At 41.1% G+C, this 24,054-nt stretch overlaps 2 protein-coding genes across 2 annotated transcripts in view; one reads left to right on the top strand and one right to left on the bottom strand.

Annotated features, from left to right (window-relative positions):
* Positions 1 to 1,022: 1,022 nt before the first annotated feature.
* On the bottom strand, positions 1,023 to 12,633 carry LOC120323265 (skin secretory protein xP2-like). The gene is made up of 3 exons (XM_039381408.1): positions 12,190 to 12,633; positions 11,184 to 11,316; positions 1,023 to 1,147 (listed from the first exon to the last, which is right to left on the bottom strand). Exons 1-3 carry the CDS (start codon positions 12,555 to 12,557, stop codon positions 1,076 to 1,078), a joined length of 573 nt encoding a protein of 190 aa, XP_039237342.1. The 5' UTR covers positions 12,558 to 12,633; the 3' UTR covers positions 1,023 to 1,075.
* LPGAT1 (lysophosphatidylglycerol acyltransferase 1) overlaps positions 12,465 to 24,054 on the top strand; it is a 67,186-nt gene continuing 55,596 nt past the window's right edge. Inside the window, exons 1-2 of the mRNA XM_027723698.2 lie at positions 12,465 to 12,656; positions 13,054 to 13,321. Of these exons, the coding sequence (XP_027579499.1) occupies positions 13,084 to 13,321 (238 nt within the window). The 5' untranslated portion in view covers positions 12,465 to 12,656; positions 13,054 to 13,083. The remainder of the gene's footprint in view (positions 12,657 to 13,053; positions 13,322 to 24,054) is intronic.

Below are 24,054 nucleotides of genomic sequence, written 5' to 3' on the forward strand. Positions count from 1 at the left end.
TGACTTCCTGCAATGGTCTAAGCTTCTTCAGAGTGTATTATTTAGTGTGTTTGAGCAATCTTATGTGAACACTTTGTTAACTTTTTTCCCCTGCAATCTACTGCCTTCATTCTGCAAATTCACAAGTGGATTCTACTCAGTCGTGTCATCATTCAGCTGCTAACTTGCACCTTTTCATCCATCTCCTTGAGACATAATCCGTAGTTTCTAACAGGTTGTCCTGCACATCCAGTCCTTCCAAGTATACCTAGTGATTCTTTTTGTAGTTCACTTAAGTTATCTCTCACATTTCACTGGGAAAATTTAGTGGCCAGGAGCAAGTGTTAAGGTGCTTTGGCAGCATAATGAAGAGCAGAGATTCCTCACCTGGAATGTAAGCCTTTCTGCTATAGATTTGGACACGTGTAATTTATGTTTGCTTGCAGTCCTAGATACTGCTGCTGCTGTCCAGGAGAGTGGAGCCCAGGGTATGTTTTTGTGGACTCATCAAATGGCTGATGTTGGTTTGGGTTGGTTGGTTGGGAGTCTTGTTTGTTTGTTTGTTTCTTAATGTATACCACATCCTTAGGGAGGAGATGATCAGTATTTAAGGAATGTAACTACTCCTATACTACCTCCACTTGGAGACAGAAGTTACCACAATGAGTGTGTGTTGCAGGGAGTGGAATGTGCAATATAATTTACATGGTCCAAATTACTGGCCTCCACCCCAATTTGAGTCAGCAATAGCTGATGTGGAACTGGAAGGTGTCAAGCCTATGCTCCCACTACTCCCTCCCTTCAGGGAAAGAAAGAGTTTATCGCTGGGCATGGTAGATACTCCTGCAGATGCTTGTGTCCAAGACCTTGCCCTGGCTAGGGTTGCTGTCTACTAGGTTGTCATCTGGTAATCTCAGGCACCAAAATAGTCTGGAATTAAAGTACCACCCCATGGTATGTCCTGTTTCTTCACCAATCAAGCTTGAGAATCCTTATTAACATGTTGTAACAAATCCAACATAATTTGTTCTTCAACCGTTGGTAGATTTTATTTTTGTGTTCATCTCATCTTCAGTAGCTTTGCTTTAGTAAGGGTCTAACTCCAGTCATCACTGAGTATTAACAATGGAAAAGAGGATGCGAAGGTGGTTTTGGGAGGCAAGTTTCCCTGCAATATACAAGTACAGAAAAAGAACATTGAATAGTAGGTTAAATACTTAAGCCTACACTCTGCTGTGTCTAGCTATTTTTCCAGCATATTATTGCTTTGATCCATACTTATAGCTTGCCAATCAAGACACATTTTATGACAAGATAACATTTTACATTCTGGCTGTGGCTGGAACTTTCTGCTTCTCTGTAAATTTTTGGCCTAAAAGATTTGAATTAATGTCTTCTCTTTAGACAGATGCTGCCATTTAGAAGTGTTATCTAAAAGACATGCTATTAATTCTTGACCTCAATTAAGTCAGTACAAAATTCTCACAGCTGAGTGTGATAAGCAGTTATGGTTCTATGATACTGAATTTGCTGTGATGTATCATTTTATTCAGCATTAACACAAGGCACATCTTGCTTGATAATTTTTCAGAACCTTAGCACATCAGCCCATTTTCTCTTCTCTCTCCTCCCCCTGCCCAAAATCTAATTATAGTGGCTTCCACTGCTGTCTCTCAGTCTTGACAATTATAAGTAGAAGCAAGCAGAAAGACCTGAGTTATACCAATAACCAGACTTTATTTATCAGTCTCAAAACTGCATTTAATAATGCTTTTTAACCCTCAAAGCTGGGAATGGATCCCCATCTGAACAACATGATGAGTGTCCTGTGATAAGTATGCTGCAGGTGCTGTGTCCTGCTCAAGGAGGCCATCAGACCAGGTTGTGCTCTTCTGCCTCCTCCTGCTCTGAGCTCTTCTGGCTCCAGCTTCCATTTGAAACCTTGAGGCTGTAGACTGGAGAGGGGAAAGCTGGGACCTTAGTGAAACCGTTCCATTTGAGACAGCATGAGGCACTATGCATAAAACACTGGTGGGTTGATGAGCTACAGCTTGGGCCAAATGGGATCAACAAGGTGAGGGAGATGTATCCAGAGGAGCTCAGTGAAACTGGAACTACTGAGGGCACAGTATTTGTACAGGGAGAAAAAGGGGTAATAGTTTAGCAGATGTTTGAAAGGGGGATTATTTTCCACTTGCATCACTTACATTTAATAAAGGGCATCTCTGTTATGGTTTTACATGTTTTAATATTTTTTTTCTAAATACTTAGTAGATTAATAAATCTAAGCAAAAATAGCACTACTGTTATATCTATAATTTCAAAACCTTAGTTTTGTTTCCTTCTGCCTTTTTGAAATGAGACCTAGGCTAAGCAAATCAAACTATGTAATCCCTTGTGGTCTGGCTGGATTCATCTATGCCATTAGGACTGCTTTTCTTAGCCACAGTTAACAATGGTGTAATGGATTTTATAACATTTTATTAAGTTGAAATGCATCAATAGCACTAATGATAAACAATTGTGGTATTTTAGGAAGAACAATTTCCAGCACTTACTGCACATGCCAACCTATGGAGTTTTGGGGGAACACTTGACTCTGTGGCGTGAAAATATGGAGTATTTGTCCTTTACAAACATGTTTGTGCTGTGGCACAGACTTAAGGAAACTGATCTTGGATGTCTGTGGTAAGAAGTATATAACAGCATTACTTTCATATCTAGATTAAAGTTCCTCTTTGACTGATGACGACTGTTGGCTAGTGTAAATCAGGTTAAAGTGGCCTAGCTGGAAGTTGCTGTGGGGAAGATGGGAAGGGGTTTTAATGTTGATGCCAATCATATGACATGGCAGATGTAATACTGCCTCCTCCCTTCCTCTCCCTCTGATGCACACTGGGGCTGTCCCTGGCTTAGGATGATAAACTTAATATGAAACTCCAACTGAGATGTATAAGGGTTTTCTGGAATCCAACCTTCTCCTACCTTGATTGAAAAAAAAAAGGCTTTGTGGTGACCGAATTGTGGCCTTTGAGCACCTGAAGGGAGTCTATGAGAAAGACTGAGAGGGACTTTTTACAAGGGCATGTAATGGTAGAACAAGGGGGAATGGCTTCAAACTGAAAGAGAGTAGATTAGATATTAGGAAGAAATTTCTTACTGTAAGAGTGGTGAGACACTGGAACAGGTTGCTCAGAGAAGTTCTGGATGCCCCATCCCTGGAAGTGTTCAAGGCCAGGTTGGATGGGGCTTTGAGTAAGCTGGTCTAGTGGAAAGTTCCCTGACCAGGGCAGGGGAGTTGGAACTAAATGATCTTCCAGTCCAAGCCATTCTGTGATCTTTGTCTGTGGAAAGAAAAAAAAACGTAGGATACCTTTTAATGCATAACTGATAGTGTTATCTACCTTAATTAATGATTACTCATTAGCCAGTGCCAACAGTAGCTTTAACTGAACTTTTCCCAAAGGAATGATTAATTGCTGTTAACACTGGACATCAGTATTCTACATTCAGCAGGGACAGCAATAGTGTTTTTCAGCCAGGTAGTGAGACTGCAGAGGATGTGAGCAGCCTAAATGCAAATTATGGTGTAACTTCTCCTTTTGGATTTCCCAGCGTTGCATTATTTCTTCAGTCAGCTTGAGCTTGTGCAAAAACTACATAACCAGCTTGCAACATGGATGTATTCGTGACCTTCTTTTGGTAACCAAGTTAAACATAGTCTTGAGGAAGCTCAGCAAAGAGTTGCAAAGCTGCACATGGTATCATAAGACAAGGAGGTTGCGTGCTGTGCTAAACTGGGGGAGGGAAGATGAGTTTTTTAATAGACCTCTGTCTTGATCGAATTTCAATGATGGTATTTATTTTACAATATTTACTTCCTGGAAATGTACAGTGGACCTTGGATCAGACCTGAATAGTTTGCCCCAAGTTCTTCAGTCAGCTCGAAAGGGATGGGACCTTTGCACTTTGCACAGTGCTGTTTGAAGTCACTGGAATTCAGCGCATGGACAAATAGACTCCCCTACAAAAGCAGCTGTTTTTGTTACACTGGACTCTTTACTTTCTTTTTCAACTAGACAAAACACCACTTTCCTGAAACATCAAAATTAATTTTAGATTGCAGTGATATAGAACTCAACAAACACAAGAAGGATAAAGTAGTCTGAATACCTCTTTAATTTTGTAACAAGCTGTTCACTAGGGATTTAAGTGTGAGAATCATCTTAATGACAGTGATAAGTATTTATTTAGGGTTTGATCTACAAACATTGACTTGATGTTAAGAGTTTACCAAAACCCAAGTAGGTCAGTCTGGTAAAGTTGACTTGAAATAACCTTGAATGAGTTTGAAGAAAATAGGAGCTTCATCTGATGACTGACTACACAACATATGATCTTTATGACCAGGACCATACAGTGTAGTGCTTAATTTGCCAGTACAGATGGAGAAAAAAAAAATAGAGATTAATTCAGGGCAGTCAAGTTCTTACCTTCTTTTTTTTTTTAATGGCTAATCGTAAAACTGTGATAGCTAGAAAATTATAGGAGTCCCATCTGCCTAAACATGGGTTGGCTTCATCTTTGTGTTTGTACCATACTTCCTTAAGCAAGCTTTATGGGCTTATAAGAATCTCACAAAGTGCAAACTTATATATAATCAGGGTATCATCATTGCCTGAAGTAATATGAGTCTGTAAATGTGATTGAACTAAATCAATGTCATGGATAAAAGATTTCATAACCAAGCTCACACAGAGCTTAAAGATTAAATAAGTAGTTGGAGTAACTCTGGAGCTCCTTTTTTTTCCGAAAAACCCAAACAACTAAACCAAACAAGCCCCACACAAATCAAAAGCAAACGCTCAGCTCAAACTTAGCTTGGTGACAGTAGTGTCAATGGGTGAAAAGCACCCATATAACTGAGATAAGAACTCAGCTTTGCTGTGCTCTACTCAAGCGGTCCATTGATTGACACACACAGTATGGCAGAAGCACATTACGTACAGTAGCAAATGAAAGTGTTGCTTGCTGGCCATCTGGTTGCATCGCGGTGTATCTGTTACCCATCTTTAATAAGTGGTCTCTGCCTAAAAGTCTTCAGTTTAGTTTCAATGAGAAATCAAACACCTCAAAACATCTGAATTATTCAGCTCACAGTTACATGCGTTGATATGGAAACTTTATTATGGCACTGTAGTAACAGGAACAACAGTGGTTTTCCTGTAGGGAGATATATGTATTTGTTTACTGCAAAATTGAGGGTCACATGAAAAATATCACAAACCTGAAGCTCAAGGCAATGTTCCTCTATAGTTAATATTAGGTTCTTTCTTATCTTATACCCTTAGGAAAATTGTAGCCAGAAAAGTCAAGTTAACTTCTGCCTCTTTAAGTAGATTGAAATATCTTTTGAGGGGATTTGCTGTTTAAAACCTAACTTTTCTTTTGAGAGCTAACCTCTCTTGTTTTTAAGATTATATTGATTTAGACTACTGTGAAATACTTTACAAGTAACCTTACCAGGTCTGCATATGAGTTACAGAACATGTAGCTGGAACAAGAGGGCTTATATTCCTGATATGCTAGACCAAAAGCAACCCAAAAAATTATGAGGAATACATCTTATGTAAAACAGACTGAGATAGAAAATCCAAAAATGCCATTGTGTAAAGGTTAGCAAGCTCTGCCTAAGTGGAAAATTATGAAATTTGCCTATAGCTGGTAGAAGAAAGGGAGAGACGGTTACATCTGCCTCACCTTCTTGACTAACTGGGAAATTGTTCAAATGTGATGTGTTCTGGTCTTTGTCTTTCTAACAAATGGTGAAGTTCATGAACAAAGGTGAGTGTGCTGTTCTAAAGTAGCTCCAAACTCCCTTCATTTGGTCTTTTTATGCTGTAGAAATAATAAGTACATTCAGACATTAATCTATACAATTTCTTTGGGGAGATCAGGATAGCCTCCACTTAAGCATCATATGGCCTGGTCCCCTTCTGTAGCCTTAAACTTAACAGATACTGGTTATCACACTGCTTTTGTGCCATAAAGGAAATAAATATATCAAAAAATAATTAAAAACAAGCCCTTGACAAATCATAAATAACAGAGTACTTCTAGATTTTAGAACATAATCTCCACCTGAAAAAGTTTATAAAATATCACTTTATATGTGTCCCTACCCAGCAGATCTGTTTTGACACTTGGACTCAGCAAACAACTGCAGAACACACGATAAACAAAATTAGCTATCAAATGGGACAAAAATACATTCCCATAGAAAGCGCCCAACTATGTTGGCCGATTAAATTGAGCAGCAGTAATCCGCCAGCTGAGTGCAATCCGAAGTGCAGAGCAGGGAGAATGCAGTACAAATCTTAAGATTTCTCAATGTGTAACAATCCATTTTGATGTAGGATTTACTCAACGGAGTGATGGGACCATAGCCAGACCCAGGGTTAGAAGTGAATGGTCTTCTCTCTTTCCCAGTGTCCTTGATAACAGATAACATGTACACTGCTATTGAGTAGCTGTATCTCCTGTGTCATATGACCCCCTTGGCTATGGCTTGGCTTGCTCTGAGGGCACCTCAGAAGCTGTGTGCCAAATTTTAGTTTTTACTTTATGTTGGACAGAACTTCAGGCATTACTTTGGAGTTGCCTCACTGGAGCCAGAGTTGGTCTTTTGTCTGTGTCTAACTGTATAAAATTCCCTAGGGCAAAATTACAAATGCAATAATGCCTGGTTATAAACTGTTTACTTGGTCTCATTTAGGCTTACAAAAATTTTGGAATGAAATATTAAATAGCTATTTAACAATCCAACTTGCATAATATTTAATGTTTCCTGATTTTAAAAAAACAAACAGCAACAACAACCAAACCACATTTGGAGTCAAACACTGCTACTTCAATTCTATTTTTATTTACTCAGGAAAAAATACATTTTGTTTAGTCTCTCTTACACTAGCAATAACTTTTTGTTTATTTGTTTGTGTGTTTATATAGATTGTTTGTTTAAAACCAGAAAATTTTTTTTTTTGCCACCTTTTCCTAGAGAAAAAAATTGCCCTAAAACAACTCAAGACCTTAACTTGGCATCCTTCAGTCTTGTTCAAATGAACACTATCTGAGATCGGACTCAAGTTAGTAGAAGGGCAAGAAAAGTTTGCATTTATCATAAGCCTGAAATTTTTGGTCACACTTGTGGCCTTTTCTTTGGGGCCTATAATTTTTTTTAATGTGAAAAAACTTAGCCTCTCTTCCAGGAGTTTAACATATTAGAGAAAATGAGCAAAAGTGATAACTCTGTATGTTAGAGCCATGGGAACTAGTAAGGCTGACTTGTCTGTAGCTGGCTGATCTTGGGAAAGAGATCTGGAGCGGAGAGCAAGGGAAGGGAGCTTGTCAGAGGGCTGAGATTCAGTGTCAGGTCAGTTAAAGCCTTTTTACACAAATACAGGAATGTGATAAGTGTTGAAGTCAATGCCTTTTTAATATCTTCTTCGTATCACTCAGAAGTGTCCTTATAAGAATTAAAATGCAAACAAAAGCATCTTTGACCAAAAGGTCAAATAGTCTGATAACATTTACTTCCAAGAGAGAAATGAGAAAAGGAAAGTGGCCTGGGTTTCACATTTTGTGTGTGATAAATGGATGTGAGTCTTCAAAAGGAACATGCATCTGAAAGATTACTGAAAATAGATCTTTTAAAAATCGTCCTCTACTGTGGATGACTGAGAAAGAACATGAGATCAGCTTGCCACTTAAGATCAAGGGTCTTTGACAACCATGGTTCCTCCTGAGGTACAGCTGGTAGAGATGGAGTGACTGACACTGTCCTTTAAATTTAAGAATTTACTTGGAGAATGGATGTGATTTTGCCTCTCATACAGACTACATGGTGGAAGCTGCTGTTACGGAATATTTAGGAAGGTTTAACTGTTCTTATGAAAATGTTTAATGTTCTGAAGGACAGTAATGCAAAAATCCTCCACACTAGGGTATTTGACACTGTAAAGCAGCTCAGAATTGAAGGTTAAATGTAGTAATTTTTTTCCAGGTCCTAAACCTTCCTCCCTTTTGTATTGTGTTTTGTTTTTCTTATCTTTTTCCCCCCTTTATTTATTGCAGACTATAGAAAACATAGGTTCTTGGTGCTTCTTTAAATTGTTATTTTTCCAAGTCCAATGTAACTACTTAATTCACTTGAGATGCTTTCTGGATTTATGCACCCTTGAGTATATTCCCTATTTCATGTTAAGCCTCTTCCAACAGACTGTGTTCTGCACATGTTCCCATCTTTGTCGTTCTTCTTGGCAGCTTTGTCTACTTTCATCTTTTCTGTAATTTTATTTTATTTTTTAATAAAATTTTATGAAATTCTCCAAGTAGCAAGTTGTTCTTTCCGAGAGATTGGAAGCAGTAGTTGTTTTCTGCTGTGTAGAATTTCTGACGTTTCTCAGGCTATTTTCTTGTCTTTGCTCTCTGTATGACAGACCTTTGTGATTTTTAAAGGCAATTTTGTTTTTACTGTCATCAGCACACGGCTGCATCCTCCTAACCCTTTTTTCCCAACCATATGGCATCCGCAACTTCAGTTTGCTACAAGGAAAGCAAACAGGGAGAACTGATTGAATCTGGTCGAGACAAATGAGCAGCTTTTTATTTGCCAATCTTTGACCCAGACAGAGGTTCAAAAGCATTCCAAAACTCGCTGTTTCCTAACTCCAGAAACAAATCTTTTAGTTAATTGGTGTTTACAGTTTCAAGCCTGGATTTCATTATGGTTATCCATGCCTCTGTGACTCGGGGACTACTTGAATGTCTGCAGTGCATTTCCTCCTCACAGCTATGCTTGCAGGCAGCTTTAATGCTACAGTAAAGTTGGAATGCAAATATATGCCATGGAAGGGTAGCGCGTGAGAATGACAGTGGCTGAGCCCTTCTTGAAGTGTTCCCAGAGATGAAAAACGTTATCTTCTTCAAAAGACTTTCAAGGAGTTTATGACTGAAACCTGACTTGAATCTTGCAGCCAGATACAGTGTTTAAATCCAGCCTGTATGAATTAAGACTCTTCTGGACTATGCAGTAACCCATCTACTGTTTAGGATAACTTGTTAAAGTAACTGAATATGATAGATGTGTTTATTACTGTGTAACATTCACATCTCAGTAATAATACCATGTTTTCCCTTATTATTGGCCGGAATAAGCCTAACCTTCTTTTAATGTGTTTTTGGTCTGTAGGCTTTTCTGGAGGTGAGTGGAAGACAACTCCAATATTTACTTATCAGCTCCAGCAGTCCTTGACATCACTTAATCACCTAATTGTATCAATATTTGTATCTGTATCTACCAGTTAATAAGCACATTAAAATACATTTTTACAATGATCAATAGTGACATCCCTGTCAGTATTTCTATGAGGCTGAAAAGAAGATGTTATGGGGAGTATTCAGTCAAAAAATACATAAACATTAGAGAAATTATTCAAAAGGCCACAAATTGAGAGTTGCTTATATTAATTTTTTTCCTTTTTTGCATGTATAATAATAAACTGACAAACAAGATCTAATGAAAACTTATGAAGCTCAGATGTTGAGGAATTGCTTCCAGAAATCAGATTTTTTTTTTTTTTAAATAAAACCCCAAAACCAGTTGGGGAACTTCTGAGCTTCAGAGTTAACAGTTATTGACCAAATTAAAAAAAAAAAAAAAAAAAAACAAAAAACCAAACAAAAAACCAACCAACCCACCAACCAAACAAACAAAAAACCCCAAACAACAAAACCCCAAACCAATTCTGCTGCTTTGAGTTGTTTCCCTCTTTTTCTTCGCAGAAATGGCACACATATACATGTATGTGTTACTTTTTACTAGAAAGGATTCTTCAGAAGCCCAGACTGGAAGACAGACAGTTGGGCTTCTCAAGATCAGAAAAGGGGTATTTTGTTGTGCACACTTCCGAGGACTTGGGTTGTCCATGTGAAGGCCAGGGAATGAGGAATAGGGGTGGGTCTTTGCTATGAGCTCATTCAGCAAAATGCTAAACCACAGCTTCCTAAGCTCTATGGCAGTCACTGACAAAGAATGAATGCTTTGTACGGCTGCTTCCCCATGTGCAATTCCTTTCTGCAGTATAAATTGCCTAATTCAGTAGTTGTCTAACGTCATTTCTGCAGTCCCTCATTGGATGCATCAGATTTCAGAATAGTATTCCAAACTGTACATATTTTTTTTCATATTTTAAATCTTGGAATAATGTATAAACAGGGCTTCATTTGCTGTCATACGTTAAAAAAAAAAAGGTATCTTTAATCGTGACCTAAAAATTTTCCTTTTTCTACCAGAGGATTTTGGAGCAAAATAACTTCAAGTGTATGCCCAGAGTTGTTTGCATGAGATATGGAAAACAAACAAACAAACCAATACCAACCTAAAACTCAAGTTTTACTGATGCTGACAACATTTCAGAACACCTCCAGCTGACTGCATAATGATTACTGAGCGCAACTGTCAGATATAACCTAGTAATAAGAATAACACAGACAAAAACCCCACCCAGACTTGGAAACACTTATGCAAGATGTGTCCTTTTTGTCAAAAAGGTCAGCAGTTTAGTTTTGTTTTGTTTTGCTCAAATAGAACATGATGGCATTATTTGGTTGTTTGCATTTTTAAATTCTTAAATTAAATTTATCTGCAATAACAGTTTTGTTTTCTTCCTGAAATGGAGGTTGGGATTTAATTTTGTTGATGGTGCAGTCATCTCTGAAGCCTCATTGTCTAGGAAACAGTGGACTAGCTTTACACATGGCATGGTTAGTATGTGAAAGCAATATATTTTTCAGTCCACATTTACAATTTGAAATTATTTTTTTTAACACAAAAGACCCTCTAGCATATCTCCTTCTTAAGGTGGTGGTGTTTTTTTTCAGCTGCTGTGCTTCCTTAAGAACTCAAGCTGAGTTAAAATCATTTGCACAAGCCATTCTGCTCAGTGTTATTGTAATAGTTGAAGTGAGCTGAGGGAAAACAGCCTGGTCAGGCCAGAGAGGGCTGAAGGAGGTCTGGCAGTGCTCTTCCGTGGTCTGTTCAGGCGCTACAGAGAAGGCAAGAGCAGACAGGCACAGCGAACAGACAAGAGTCCTGTATCGCCACAAGGGATCTTGTAGTTACACAGAAGGCAAAAATTCCTCACCCTAGAGCGGTTTTGTAAAGGCGCAGGTTCTCTGGATGGCGCTGCAAAGTCTCTCCCCACAGCTGCTTCTGCAACTGGAGGCTGGAGATCTTCGCAGAGTTTTTTTGGAAGTACATAATGATGTTTGTGGCTGCTGGGGAGGGATGAGAGAGAAGGAAGAAAGCTGGAAAATTTTATCTATAAAAAGCATGCACAAGAGACTTACGACTACAGGGACAAGACAAAATGTGCCGTTGCTGTCGAATCCTAAGGGTCTTCACGAGAGTACTGAGAGGACCTGTGACAGTGTCCCCTCTTCCACCTTCCCCGATTACCCAATTTATACCAAAAAACAGCCGCGAAAGGGAATTAAAGCAGTGGGTTGCCAAGCCGTGGGGCCGGGCCGTGCTGCTCCCCGGTCACAGAATCACAGACTATCCCGACTTGGAAGGGACTCACAAGGATCCCCGAGTCCAACCCTTAGCCCTGCACAGGACACCCCAAGAATCACACCACGTGCCTGAGAGCACTGCCCAAACTTCTTGAACTCTGTCAGGCTTGGTGCTGTGACCACTTCCCGGGGGAGCCTGTTCCAGTGCCCGACCACTCCCTGGGTGAAGAACCTTTTTTCTACTATCCAACCTAAACCTCCCCTGACACAGCTTCAGGCGGTTCCCTCGGTCCTCCCGGTCTCGCCACGCCCGGCCCCGGGACGGGCGCAGAAGCCCTGAGGGCAGCCCCTGCCTCTGCCCGCTCCGCAGGGTGCGGATATCCCGCGGGCCGGCTTGGGATGAGCTGCCGGGGTTAAGAGGGCCCCGCTCCGGCCGTGTGTCCGTGTGCGTGTCTGTGTGTGCCTGTGTGTGTGAGCGGGCGGCCGCGGGGTCTGCGCTGCCCGGCGGGGGCGGTGCTCGCTGCAGCGCCGGCCCCGCTGCCGGGCGGTCACGGCGGGGGCGGGGAGCGCGGCCCCAGCGCCCGGCATGAACCCGCGGCGGGGGCACGGAGGCGGCGGCGGTGCCGAGGTACGAACACCCGCCCCCGGCAGGTGCAGGGTCCTTTTCTTCCCCCGCCGCCGACCGCGGCACCGCCTGTCCTTGCGGGGCCGGGGCTCGGCGCGGTGCCGCCCGCGGAGCGTCGAGCGGAGCCCAGCCGAGCCGGCGGGGCGGGGAAGGGTGAGGGAAGGGAGGGGAAGGGAAGGGAAAGGAAAGCAAAGCAAAGCGTGCCAGGCCCGGCCGCGGGCGCGGGAGAACCGAGGTGAACCCGCGGTCTGCGCCTGCCCGCCCGGCCCGGCGCTCCCGCCTCCCCCGCGCTCACGCCGCCCGCCCCCCTCTCTCCCTCCGCAGGGAGCCGCAGGGCGAGCGGCGCTGCCGCGGCCGGGCCAGCCACCCCCGGGTCCATGAGCCGCCGCCAGCCGCCGCCGCCAGCCGGGACCGCCGCCGCCGGGCCCAGCTCCTCCAGCCCCGCCGCTTCCGCCGCCGCTCCGCCGCCCCGCCGGAGGTGAGTCCCGCGGCCGAGCCGCCGCCGCCCCGCGGGCCCCGGCTCCTGTCAGCCGCGCCGGGGCGCGGGGAGGCCACCGGCAGCCGCGGGAGCGCCCGCCGCCTTTCTGGGGAGGAGGAGGTGGGGGCCGGCTGGGACCCCCTCCCCGGGGCTGTGCGCCCCGCCGGGCAGCGCGGGCTGGGGTCCCTCGCAGCCCGCGGAGGGCAGGCGGCGCTGCCGGAGGGTCGTGCCGCATCTTTCGCGCCCCCCCTGAGCGGAGGTCGGTGCCTCCCCGGTGACTCACGGCGGAGGCGGGAGCGGGCTGGGTCCGGGGCCGGCGGCCACCCGCGCCTCTCCCTGCCCCTCGCCCCGCTCGGAGAGCGCTACCTGTGTCACCTTGTTTTCCCTCTCCCCGCAGGACGGTCCCGCGCCCTCCGCTGTGAAGAGCATGGCCGTGACTCTAGAGCAGGCCCGGCGGGTGGGCTATACCTGCCTGAAAGCACTCCTCAGGTTCGCTTTTATGGTCGCCAATAACCTGGTCGCTATTCCGTCGTACGTCTTGTATTTAATTATGCTGCAGCCTCTCCGAATGCTGGATAGTAAAAGCTTCTGGTATATCGAAGGAGTGTTATTTAAGTGGCTTTTAGCTATGGTGGCTTCCTGGGGCTGGTGGGCAGGATACACAGGTAAGAATGTCTCATTAATTTAAAATGTACTAATATAAAGATGTAAATAAGTGTTAAAACTGAGATGTTTTCGTATGGGGATGTGTAGGGGAATGTCTGAACGTAGTGGATATGTGGGATGTTTTTCTTTCGGTTTTCTTACACAGATGTGTTGTGTTTCTGGGTTGAGATGCTGTGTACTGAAACGTTTTTTTAAACCATAGCTAGAAACTTAATATGTGTTAGGGGTTTCTCAATCAACATTTTGTCTTAATATAAATGAGAAATATTATTTTTCCTAAGTATCTAGATCACTTTATTTTAGTATTTCGTGAAAAAGGTACATCTCTTCAAAACAGAGTTGATTTGTACTGTGCATGTAGCTGACAGATCTAAACTTTTCTTTATTAAGTCTGTGCATCTCTAAGTCGTCTTTCCTTAGAACTATCAGGACACAAGGCTAAGAAGTGTTACACGAAGTTCATGTCGGAAGAGTAGGTCTTCTATTCCTTGCAACAGCGACTGTCTTCTCTGCAGCTTCAGAGTGAAGGGAAACAGAGGGAACCTCTTTCATTCGAGTAGTGATACACAGTATTTCTCAACTGTATGACTCTTCATTTACTGTTAGCAGAGCTAATTACAGTATCTGTAGTGTTTTTACCCTCTGCATGCTTGGTTTGTGGTTATTATTAAACTTGGTTTTGCTCATTTAGTATTCATAGGCTCATCAAGGTGATGGACTGAACCGAAATATTAAGGAAGGCTCTAGTCTTGTCCTCGAATGCACTGATTTTCATCCTGGCTGCTGCACTTTGTGCAAGAGAAACAGCCATCAGTTCTTTGTATGTGCTTAGAAAAGGGAGGAAATTAGTCTGCTGAGTGCCATATATGAGCAGGCCTCCTAAAATTCTTTCCCTCTCTTCTGCCCAGGCTGCATCTGCAGGTCTTGTCCATGTAAACAAGGAAAAAAAGGAATGGCAGCACGCAGCTCTGGAGTCTGGTCAGACTCCTGATTAGTCAGAAAGTCAGTGTTGACCCAGACGGAGCACTCTTTTTGTTAGGCAACAAGAGCTGAAGCTTCTGTGATAATGTGCCTTTTGATACCCTGTCGTGTGCCTTTCCGAGATGCACAAAGTTTCTGTGGATACTCTAGGTGAGCTTCTAGTTCTTCTTAAGGAGATGGCGGCAGCAGCAGCAAGCTAGATTCTGGTCTGTCGGGCTAGAACTGTTGCAACGTTGCACTGCTTCAAAATTGCCTTGCCTGGTACAGCTCAAGCTTATCCAGATACGCTGTTTAAAAATCTTTTTATGTGTTTGTATTTGCTCATTAAAAGAAGTCCACATGGTGTTTGCAGTGGCAGGTACATTTGTAAAAGTCTGCTCTATGCCTTAAAGCACAAATGCCTTCCAGAAGGAAGGATCGACTTTTAAGGTGTTGTGCGTTTTATTAATTGGAAATGGGAAAGTTTAGGGGCATAATGGTGATGTTAAAGTCATACAGCTTATGGCCCCGAGGATTCACTGTGTATATTGAATGTGCTAGTTAAAATTCAAGCCATTGTCCCATGACATTATGGTTGTCAATTCCTGAAGGCAGTTTCCTCAGGGTAGTTCTACCGCTGACTGCAGAACTGTGTGGTTTCTTTTGCCTATTGCTTGGAAAGTGGTCTTAGCATGATCTGCATATCCTGGAGTCTTCCTGAAGCATCTGTTGATTGGCGTTGCTCATGTATCTTGACTATTTGAAATCATTTGTTTTACAGTCTTGAAATGTCTTAGTATACTTGTTTGAGCTATCATTGATGAACAGCTACGCAGAAGTGTTTTATGGGATGGTGTATGGGTAAGGAGGCCCTTCTTTTTGCTTTTCACTATAAAGCATGGCTTTTGGGGAGGATTTTAAGCAAATGCTTGTCTGAAGTTTTAGTTTAAATACATTTTATTTGACCTGAAGACATTATTGTGTTTTATACCGAAAGCTACAAAATAGCAAGAACAGCTTATTTCTTTGTCCTTTCTTTAACCTCATCAGTGCTCACCACCACGTGCAGAACAAACCTGGAAAGTGTATCTTTCTGGCTTCAACATATGTTAGCAGAGCAATTTACCTGGTTTTTTTCCAGATTGATAGATTTATACAAGACTGTCACTAGGTCCCCTCTTTTTATATAGTATGACATAACTAATTCAGAACTGAAATTCTACTTCGTTAGAGTTGGTGTCGAAGACTTGCAGTGGTGCATCTGAAAGAGGCGTTGCTCCAGGATTCTTCTGTTTTCAATTCCAAAAGCTAAGTCAAAGATAGGCTTTGGTATCTTCGATCTTTGCAAAAGTAAATAAATACAAGATAGTAGGTATGCATGGGTTCATTGAAAAGATTAAAGATTTTTCTTTTGAGTAGCAGAGTAGTTGGTGAGGGCTTTTTTTGTTTGTTTGCTCTTTGTTAAGAGGGTAACCAGCTAAATAAGTTTACTTGTTGTTTAATTGGAAGGAGTGTTCTGCTTTAATTGTGTTGAAGGTGTGTTTTAGTTTTTTAGTTTATTTACTTTTTCCCTTTGCAAGCTTGGGTCATCTGTTGGGTAAGAAGTGACATAAACCATTCGTAATTTGGGACTTAAACTCAGCCGGCAAAGTAGATTCAGGGCAGACTTTTTTTACTCCTGTAAGTTTGTATGTAATGTGTAGGAGAGAGCTTGACACCAAATGAAGAAAATATGGTGAGTGCTAACTTATCCTTCTGGGCTTTGCTGCTGTTGTGTAATTGTTAGTATATTTTATTGAGTATAGCTGGAAGAGCTGAGGAACACTCATGAACTAGGTCTGCCCTTCTCTTCCCCACCCGTGCCTAAACCTGTGGTTTTGTGTTAGGATCCTAGAGGATTTGTTACAGAAATTACATGATCTGTGTCCATATTGGCAGCTCTAATCCGTGCTTTTTGATAAATGTAGGTGTTTCTGTTTGCAGATGCACTTGATGTTACGTAAAGAGATAGCATATAACTGGACAAGCAAAATAAAGAAAGGAATGGAAGAGAAATTGAAGAGGTCACTCTCCTTTCTCTAATCTTTTTCTTCTTAAGATGCAAGTATGAGAGAGAACTTGGGTATAATTGGTTGCCTTTGATTTTTAAAGGGCAAGTGTGATAAATATCTGTGTTGTTCTCTTGAGCTCTGTAGTGCTTCTTATGAAAATGAAAACTGAGTGTCTTTTTATGAAGAATGTTCAGACAGTCTAGCAATATTATTTTATTTTTATATGATTTCAGAAAGGTCTTCTTATAACTCTAAGTCTCTTTTTTAAAAGGCTTTTTATATAAATGTACTGCTCTCCTAGGAGCTATTCAGTTAGGGCACTTGGAATCTGCATATTAGTGTGATTTGAAAGGCACCTTTGAATAATACTTCTAAATGTTTTCCTGCATTTGTTGGAAGATGCATTCTAAAAAAAGCAAACTCGAGAGTGCTTGTTCCTTTGTTGGCAAGTACCTTTTTTCTCCTGCACTGTAATTTGTCGTTTAATATACAAGTACACCAGATAGCACTAAATAGTGCAGCAGATGTAATGGGAGGGAGATGGAGCATATCAGTGGTGGTGAATTTCTGATGACCTTTTGCTCACTTACAAAACTAGTTTTACAGCAACCGTCTTATAGATTTGATCTTCTTTGGTCAAGTAACTATTGCAGACCAAAGTTTAATATCCCTGTATCTAATCAAATCACCAAAAATAGGACTGCTAGAGAGAAGCTTGCTTTGCTTGATTACACTCAAACAAACTGTTTTGTTGCCTTCTCCTGCTGTCTAGCTGCAGGAGTACGTGTGAGCCTGTGATAGCGTTGTTGCAGTATTGCAATTAGGAGTCTCTAGGACGGCAGAGTAATGGGTTAGCAATGCAGTCTTGATACTCACTATGCTGATCCTCTACTTCTCTCTGCTCCACACAGTCCCACTGCAGGGAGCGGTGCTGTGTGCCCAGCCTGTGTCTCTGGCTGGGATAGGGAGGAGCTGGTGGAGAGTGAGCGTCCTCTGCCTGCAGCCATGTCAGCTCCTCTGCCTGTCAGAGCACCAGGGGAGAGGAGGTTACATGTGATCAGCAGGGTTCTGTGCACCTTGGGGAGGGGTTTTCTTGAGAGTTGTGCTTGGAATATTTCATACTCCAGCAGTGAAGAGGACACCTTGACAAAACCTTCTGTTTCAGCCTCTTGACGACACACACTGTCTTGCAATAATGTTGGGCAGGTTGATGGGTCGTGGACTGATGAAAGAGTAATACGCCTCTGTTACCACACACAAAAAAGTCTTAATGGTGTGAGTATGCTTGCTAGTATAATGATGCAGTACTTAATTAAAAGTGAACTAATCCTATGGTATTACTATTCCATGTCAACCAGGATGGTGATTTTAAAAGAGTATCTGTAAGAACTGTCAGGTTTTGTCAAGTGAGGAAAATTTCCCTTTCTTCCTCCTTTGTTATTTTTCCCAAGCAGAGTAAAACTGAGATTTTGATTTTTAGTTTTCCCCCTCTTTTCCCCTCAAGTGATTTCATTTTAATTGAATGGTTTATACATATCATTAATATGTGACCACTCTATAGTTTTTCAGCAGTCGTATTTTTCTTTTGTCCTTCTAATTCAAAATTTCGTTTCCATTTTATCAGCCAACAGCCTCAACTCCTCTGATCTTCTAAGAATGCAAATATTTTTATCTTCCAGAACTGTGAAAGATACAGGTGGAGTTGCTGTGACAACACTTCCTCTGTGCAGGCAGCATTCACTGTCTGCACTGCTTCTCATGACAAGTCGGCCCCTCTCCTTGGGCAGGAAGTGCAGCAGAGGCTGGAGGACAGCAGATGAAATAAAGTAAATTTTTTGCCCCAAATAAGGCAAAAGATGTTATTTCAGGAGACATATCTGCGCCCCTAACCCTGACATTGATTCTGCCCTCCTCAGTTCCTACAGTGTGATTTTTCACTGGCAGTATTTGGGGTTTGGGCCTGGTCACTACTGTGAGGACTGGGCAGGGAGAGTCACTGAGGAAACAACTTGTGTTTTTGAGGTCAGGCAGTGTATGAAATGGAGAAACAAAATTGTTCTTGTTTATGTTTTCTTTGAATGTGCAAAGATACCTGATGTGACTTAGTACATTTGGGTAGCAACGTTTGGGTAGAAACTTAGTTTATGCTGTGGATATGTGTTGAGTTTTTAGGCAATCGCTGACTTAAATGAAGCTTTCTCTGATGTGTAAGTTATGCTGAGATCAAGCAGGAATCTTTGGATTTATTTTGATGTTTGTAAGAGGAAGTTTATGTGTAATTTGCGAGCTGTCTCGATAAGAAAAGGTCAGAGTTGAAAGAGCTGGGGACATCAGAGCAAAGGCTCATTGTGCCTTTGAGTAAGAGGAGGTAACGAGTGCAGTGAACTTCGTGTCAACTTCTTTGTGCAAGTGATATGTCTGTAAAGAGTGCTATACAGTGACCCTTGTCCTTTTTAGTAACATGTGAAATCACATCAGGAAATTCCCATATCTCCTTTTTGGAACATGAGTTACAGTTACCATACTTTTTTGTAGTTCATCTAGTGTCAGCAATGTGTCAAAAGCGGTAAAGCTTGTCTGTCATTTATCATTTAACTGTAAAGGATCATTCCAAAAGATTCAGAATTTTATTTTCAGAATGATACTGCCTTCTGGCACAAAACTTAAGTTAGAGCACACACTGTTGTTTTTGTTGTTTGTTGCTATTTAAGTCCTTTCTGCATTTTTTTTTGTTGGTATTTTTTTTTGTCAATTGGTTGGTTTGATTTTTCTGTTTGGGTATTTTTGTGTTTTGTTTCTTTTTTTGTTTGTTTTTTTTTGTTTGTTTGTTGATTTGGTTTGGGGTTTTTTTGTTTGGTTTTTTTTGTTTGTTTTCTTTTTGGTTTTTACAGTCTCTGCTCGTGTTTCACCTGCTCTGGATAATACAAAAGCTATTGCGTGCATACCAAATGTGTCACATCAGCCCAACGATAGTAAAGATGAAATTACTGATTAATACCTATACAGAAAGGTGTGATTCTATACTTTGAAGTCCAGGAATGGCTGTGATTAATTCTGAATTAACATATTTGCAAATAAAAGACAGACTTTTAGTAATTTTGGGTTCTATTCCTACTTATGGCTGAGTGTGCTATTTTTAGTGTGTGTTTTTATCTGTCCTGGTTCTTCTAGGCCTTTGTTTTTAGCACATTTATTCATGCTAGTCGTCTTCTCCCGTTGTTACTGATTGAGTGCCTGAAAGGATATGACTAAGAACACTTGAGAGATGTGTCTCTGTTCTCTGTACCTTTTCTTGTTCCTTCTCTTGATGGTAGGCTTTTAAGAACCACACGAAGTAATTACAGGAAAGCTCTTGTACAACTCTGATTGGAGAAGCAAAGTCTTAGCGGGTTAAATTATTTGTCCACAAATTCCTTGCAGTGTATAAAGAAGGAATTCTTTTTTCACTTAAACACTGTTATCATGTGTATATTGAAATGTGTCAGAAGTGATGCCTTTATGTCAGAGATGCAATTTCTCATTCTCGTTTAACGTAACTGTTGTAAAACCTAGAAGTTCTAACGCTTTTCAAGAAAACTGAAGAAAAAAATTAGAACGTTTAATATGGAGAAGACTTATTTTCTCTGACATTTTGTTCGGGGAAATTACTTTTTTTAAAATGAGACTGAAACAGATGAAGAGAATACACCACTTTCCCTTTTTCTTTTGGACGTGTGTGAGGGACAAAGGACCTTAGGTTCTTCCTTGCCAAAGATTAGTTTGGCAAGGTTTTAAGCTGCTGAGAAATGGAAGAGTTGTGCAACCTTAATTACACAGGGTAGTTAGTAAATCCTTTATGGAATATAATCCTAGTGGTGTAACTTTCCAGTGTGAACTGAGCCAAACTACAGCTCCAAGATACATAATCTGCTCATGTTTGTTACAGTGGGATATGAACTCTGATGCTTAAGGTGACATGTCAAATGTGTGATTGCATAGGCATGTAATTGCACTGCTGTTGCAGTCAGCACAGTTGAGATAATAGTCCAGCCACTTGTGTTTGCAGCGACTGATATATAAGGCTAATACCTAAAAATGTTCTGTGACACCAGTGGGGGATTCTGCATATGGGGCTGTTCCTGTTTTTTTCCTCTCCCCCCACGAGCATTCAAGCAGAGGGTGCCACTGAAGAAAGCCAGTCCCAGCCTTTCAGACTCATCCTACCACCATTGCTGCAGTTTTATTGGCCAAGTGTTTAATGATAGTTTTGTGATCTGGATCACGGTCCCGATCCACACTAAAACTACCCACCCCCTTTTTTGCTGGGTTACACAAGAAAACACAGTTCCTAACCCATTTCGCTTTGTGGATGTGGTAAAAGAAGGTACAAGTAGCAAAGGGAAAGAGGAAGGAAATGCATCTTCTGGAGACAGTACCAACTTTAATGTATTTTTTGAGTTACTGCTTATGGCGCAAATTCAAGAGAGCAGTCCTATGCAGAATAGGGCTTTTGTATATGAATAAAATGTCAGTGAAGTAGACTTCATCATCTTTTCTTGCTATTTAGTTATAACTGGTTAATGTTTATACTGGAAAAGTGCCTTCTGCCAAGTTCCTTTAGAGAAAAAAACTAAGCTTACAGTGAGAACAAAGGACTATGATAAATTGAAGACTGGTTGATAAAGGAATAAGATGACCAGTGTTCATTTGATGAAAGCTTAGCAGTGGGGTTCATATGAAGTTTTGTATGTATACTATTTGAGTTTATCAGCTACAGAGACAAATATAAAGAACTTCAAAAGTACTTAAACTGCATGAATAGCCAACAAAATGCAGAAGTTGTTTAGTGTTGAACAATAAAAAGTAATAAACATTTAAGTAAAGTAGCAGTTTAAGAAAGAGATGAGTGTCATGGTGGAGAGCTTAGGGAAAGTTTTGTCTCAGTGCACAACTGTACCTTCTGTTATAAAGTATGTAAAGATCAGAAGGGAGAATAATACTAAAAAATATCAGTCGTTCACCTTCTCACTTCAGTGGTTTTTGTCTTGATTTTTCTAAAGCTGTTGAAAAATTAAGAAGGGTCTCTAAGAGGATCATCAGCTTCATTAGTGCAGGCTGAAATCAAATCAGAACCATTTCATTCACAGCTGGACTTGAAGCAGAACTGAATTGGACAACTCAGTGATTCTGTTTCCTGGGCAGAATAAAGTGGAAGAGTCACAATCTCCTTGCCTCTGTGTAAAGAAGGGGATTTTTAGTGTCCCCATTGGAAGGTAGAAAATTGCAAGTCTTTAAGATTTAATAAGACAGCAGTGCGTAGAGTTTTTATTTGTTTGTAATTTTTTTAAAAATACTTTCATTATGGCATTTCACAAATACTTTCCAAGATAGTACAAATGGTGTTACTTCTTTTGATTCATACAACGTATTCTGGAAACTTCTTGTTTAACTGTTACAGTTTTAAAAGGTACTGTCCCTGTTTAAAGAGTTTAATAGTTTATAGCTTAGGGATTCATCTCAATTTTGTGATTTAAGTAAAGGAGTAGAGGAAAGATTAGTAGTTTTATTACCGCTTCTCGCTTGTGTAGAACTAAAAATAGAAATGGTGGTCTGAAAGCAAGGGCCAGAGCTGCTGCTGTTTGGGAGGACATGGTATAAGTGCTTGTGGATGTGGGGTTTTTTGGTGACAAAAAGGAGGATTTTGACTGTTTGTTGGGTTTTATTTTTTTAATTTGGTTTAATTTGTTTTCTAGCATCCCAAAGTTACAAGCATGTGGAGTCTCTGTGGAAGTCATAGTGTCTGTGTTTGCTTGCCAGAACTGGGAGAGAAAAAAACCCATCAACATTAAGAACCTGTACTTTTGGTTAATTTAAGCATCAGTTGTGTTTGAGTGTGTTGTTTAGGGTGGGCCACTGAACACCATTTTAATGTAATTTTGTGACTTGGGTATTTTATTACCTATGTAGATAAGTGTGACTATGTTTTAAGTATAGTTTCCCAGTGTGATTAAGCTGCTTGTTTAACAGCTATTCTTTCTCTCACCTCTCCCACACTTCTGATTTGCTTCCTTGCAAATCTGTCTGTGATTGAGCATATGGTTCAGATTTCAGGCACAATGGTGTTCTCCTGAGTTTTGTGAAAATTGACAGCTGAGCAGAGAAGAGACCCAAGTTTGTGCCTCAGCTGAGGGTAGCACAGGCAGACTCGGACTCTGTGTATCTTGTTTGACATCCGCTGCTTGCTCAACCAGTGCATCGATGATTTAGGGTTAGCCACAGTGCCAGCATATCTTGTCCACCCTCTTGAGGAGAAGGAGGTTAGACAACAAATTTTTGGTAAACCAGGCTTTTCTTACTTCTGCTTCTGGAGCAATACATTAATCTGGCAATGACAGATGGTGCTGGAAGCAGAATCCTTTCCCGTAGATGATGTTTAGCCCACCTTGCTTATCACAGCCTTTTAGATCCAAAGGGTGTATGCAGAAAACTGTTTAGTCTTAGTATTAGGAAAAAAGGCTAAGTGGTAAAAAGAATTTAAAATATTGAGGTTTTTAATGCTTTCTACTCTATATTAAACAGGAGTTGATGTAGCCTCCTAAAAGAAGGGCTTAAAGGACATCAACCTGACTGAAAGTTCATCCTGGTTTTGGCTGGTTTGCTGTTAATTTTCCTCTTAAAACCACGACAAACTCTCAAGAAAGAGCAGTGATGCTCAGATTACTCTAGGCAGGTCAGAGTCAAAATCATTTATGAATATGACCCAGGGACATTTAGAAACACGAAGGTCAAGGTGTATTTGAGTATATTTGGGGAGACCTGGGAGAAAGCTATGGTGTGGGTCGTAAATGGGAGTCTGCCAGGAAGTGTTCTGTAGCGCTGTGTAGCACACATGAAGGCATTACCTTAGAAATTTGGCCTCCTGAGTTTTGTACCTGAACCTATTCTGTTTTGATATGCATAACTATATATAGATGGCCTGGCAAATCTTCAACTCCGGTAACTGCCAGTTTTCTTTTCAAATGCATTCTTCTTTCTCATCCATTTTTATTTCCTGTGGTTGTCTGTGGCATAAAGTCCAGTTGTTGCTCCTGTCAACAGCATTACTTGGAAATGAGTATAACTGTAGCCTGTGTATGTACTAACACAGAATGAAGAACCCATGGAGTTCAGGTTACATTTGTAAAAATGCTTTCATATGCAGGTATGGTTAATATAAATGTCTGTTAAACATCTTGCATGTAATGGATTATGTGAAAACAAACAGATGAATATTTTTTTGTATTTGGAACTCTTCTATTTATATCATCAAACCTAATACTTTTGTCTTATAAACTAGTAACAGAGGAAGGGAGTGTGACAACAGCAAAGGCCTTTGCCCAGGTAATTCTTCTGTCTTGGTTAACACATCTTGAAACACTCAAGATCATTTGATGTCTACCTCGGGCTGCTGGAGTTTGACAAGATTTCTACAGGCTGGAGAAGCACTTTTGTTCCTCACCTATTTCAAAGGGAGAAAATATTGAAACATACCTCTTTTTTCTTTTATTGCTTACATTGTCTGCAAATGTTTTAACAGCCTAGTGAACTTTAAAAGCTGAAATGCAGAGCTGAGTTCATGTAGCCATAAGTGGCATCACTGCGTCACTGTAGGAAGGCAAAGAGTTATTTGGGTGGCTGCTGTGGGAAATAACTAGTGGGTGGCTTCCTCCCTTCTTTTCCAGTCCCATTACCACCCTTTCCTG

Source organism: Pipra filicauda, unplaced genomic scaffold (genome assembly GCF_003945595.2).
Source record: "Pipra filicauda isolate LSUMZ 115617 unplaced genomic scaffold, ASM394559v2 scaffold221_size1283894_pilon, whole genome shotgun sequence".
Classification (NCBI taxonomy): domain Eukaryota; kingdom Metazoa; phylum Chordata; class Aves; order Passeriformes; family Pipridae; genus Pipra; species Pipra filicauda.

What these genes read in the sequence shown, in the direction of transcription:
- LOC120323265 (XM_039381408.1), bottom strand. Translation starts at nt 12,557, where the DNA reads ATGGACCCGGGGGTGGCTGGCCCGGCCGCGGCAGCGCCGCTCGCCCTG. An exon ending in TGCACCTGCCGGGGGCGGGT is followed by an intron (nt 11,317 to 12,189) that starts GTTCGTACCTCG and finishes ATCCCTCCCCAG; the next exon opens with CAGCCACAAACATCATTATG. An exon ending in CTTTACAAAACCGCTCTAGG is followed by an intron (nt 1,148 to 11,183) that starts GTGAGGAATTTT and finishes TGTATATTGCAG; the next exon opens with GGAAACTTGCCTCCCAAAAC.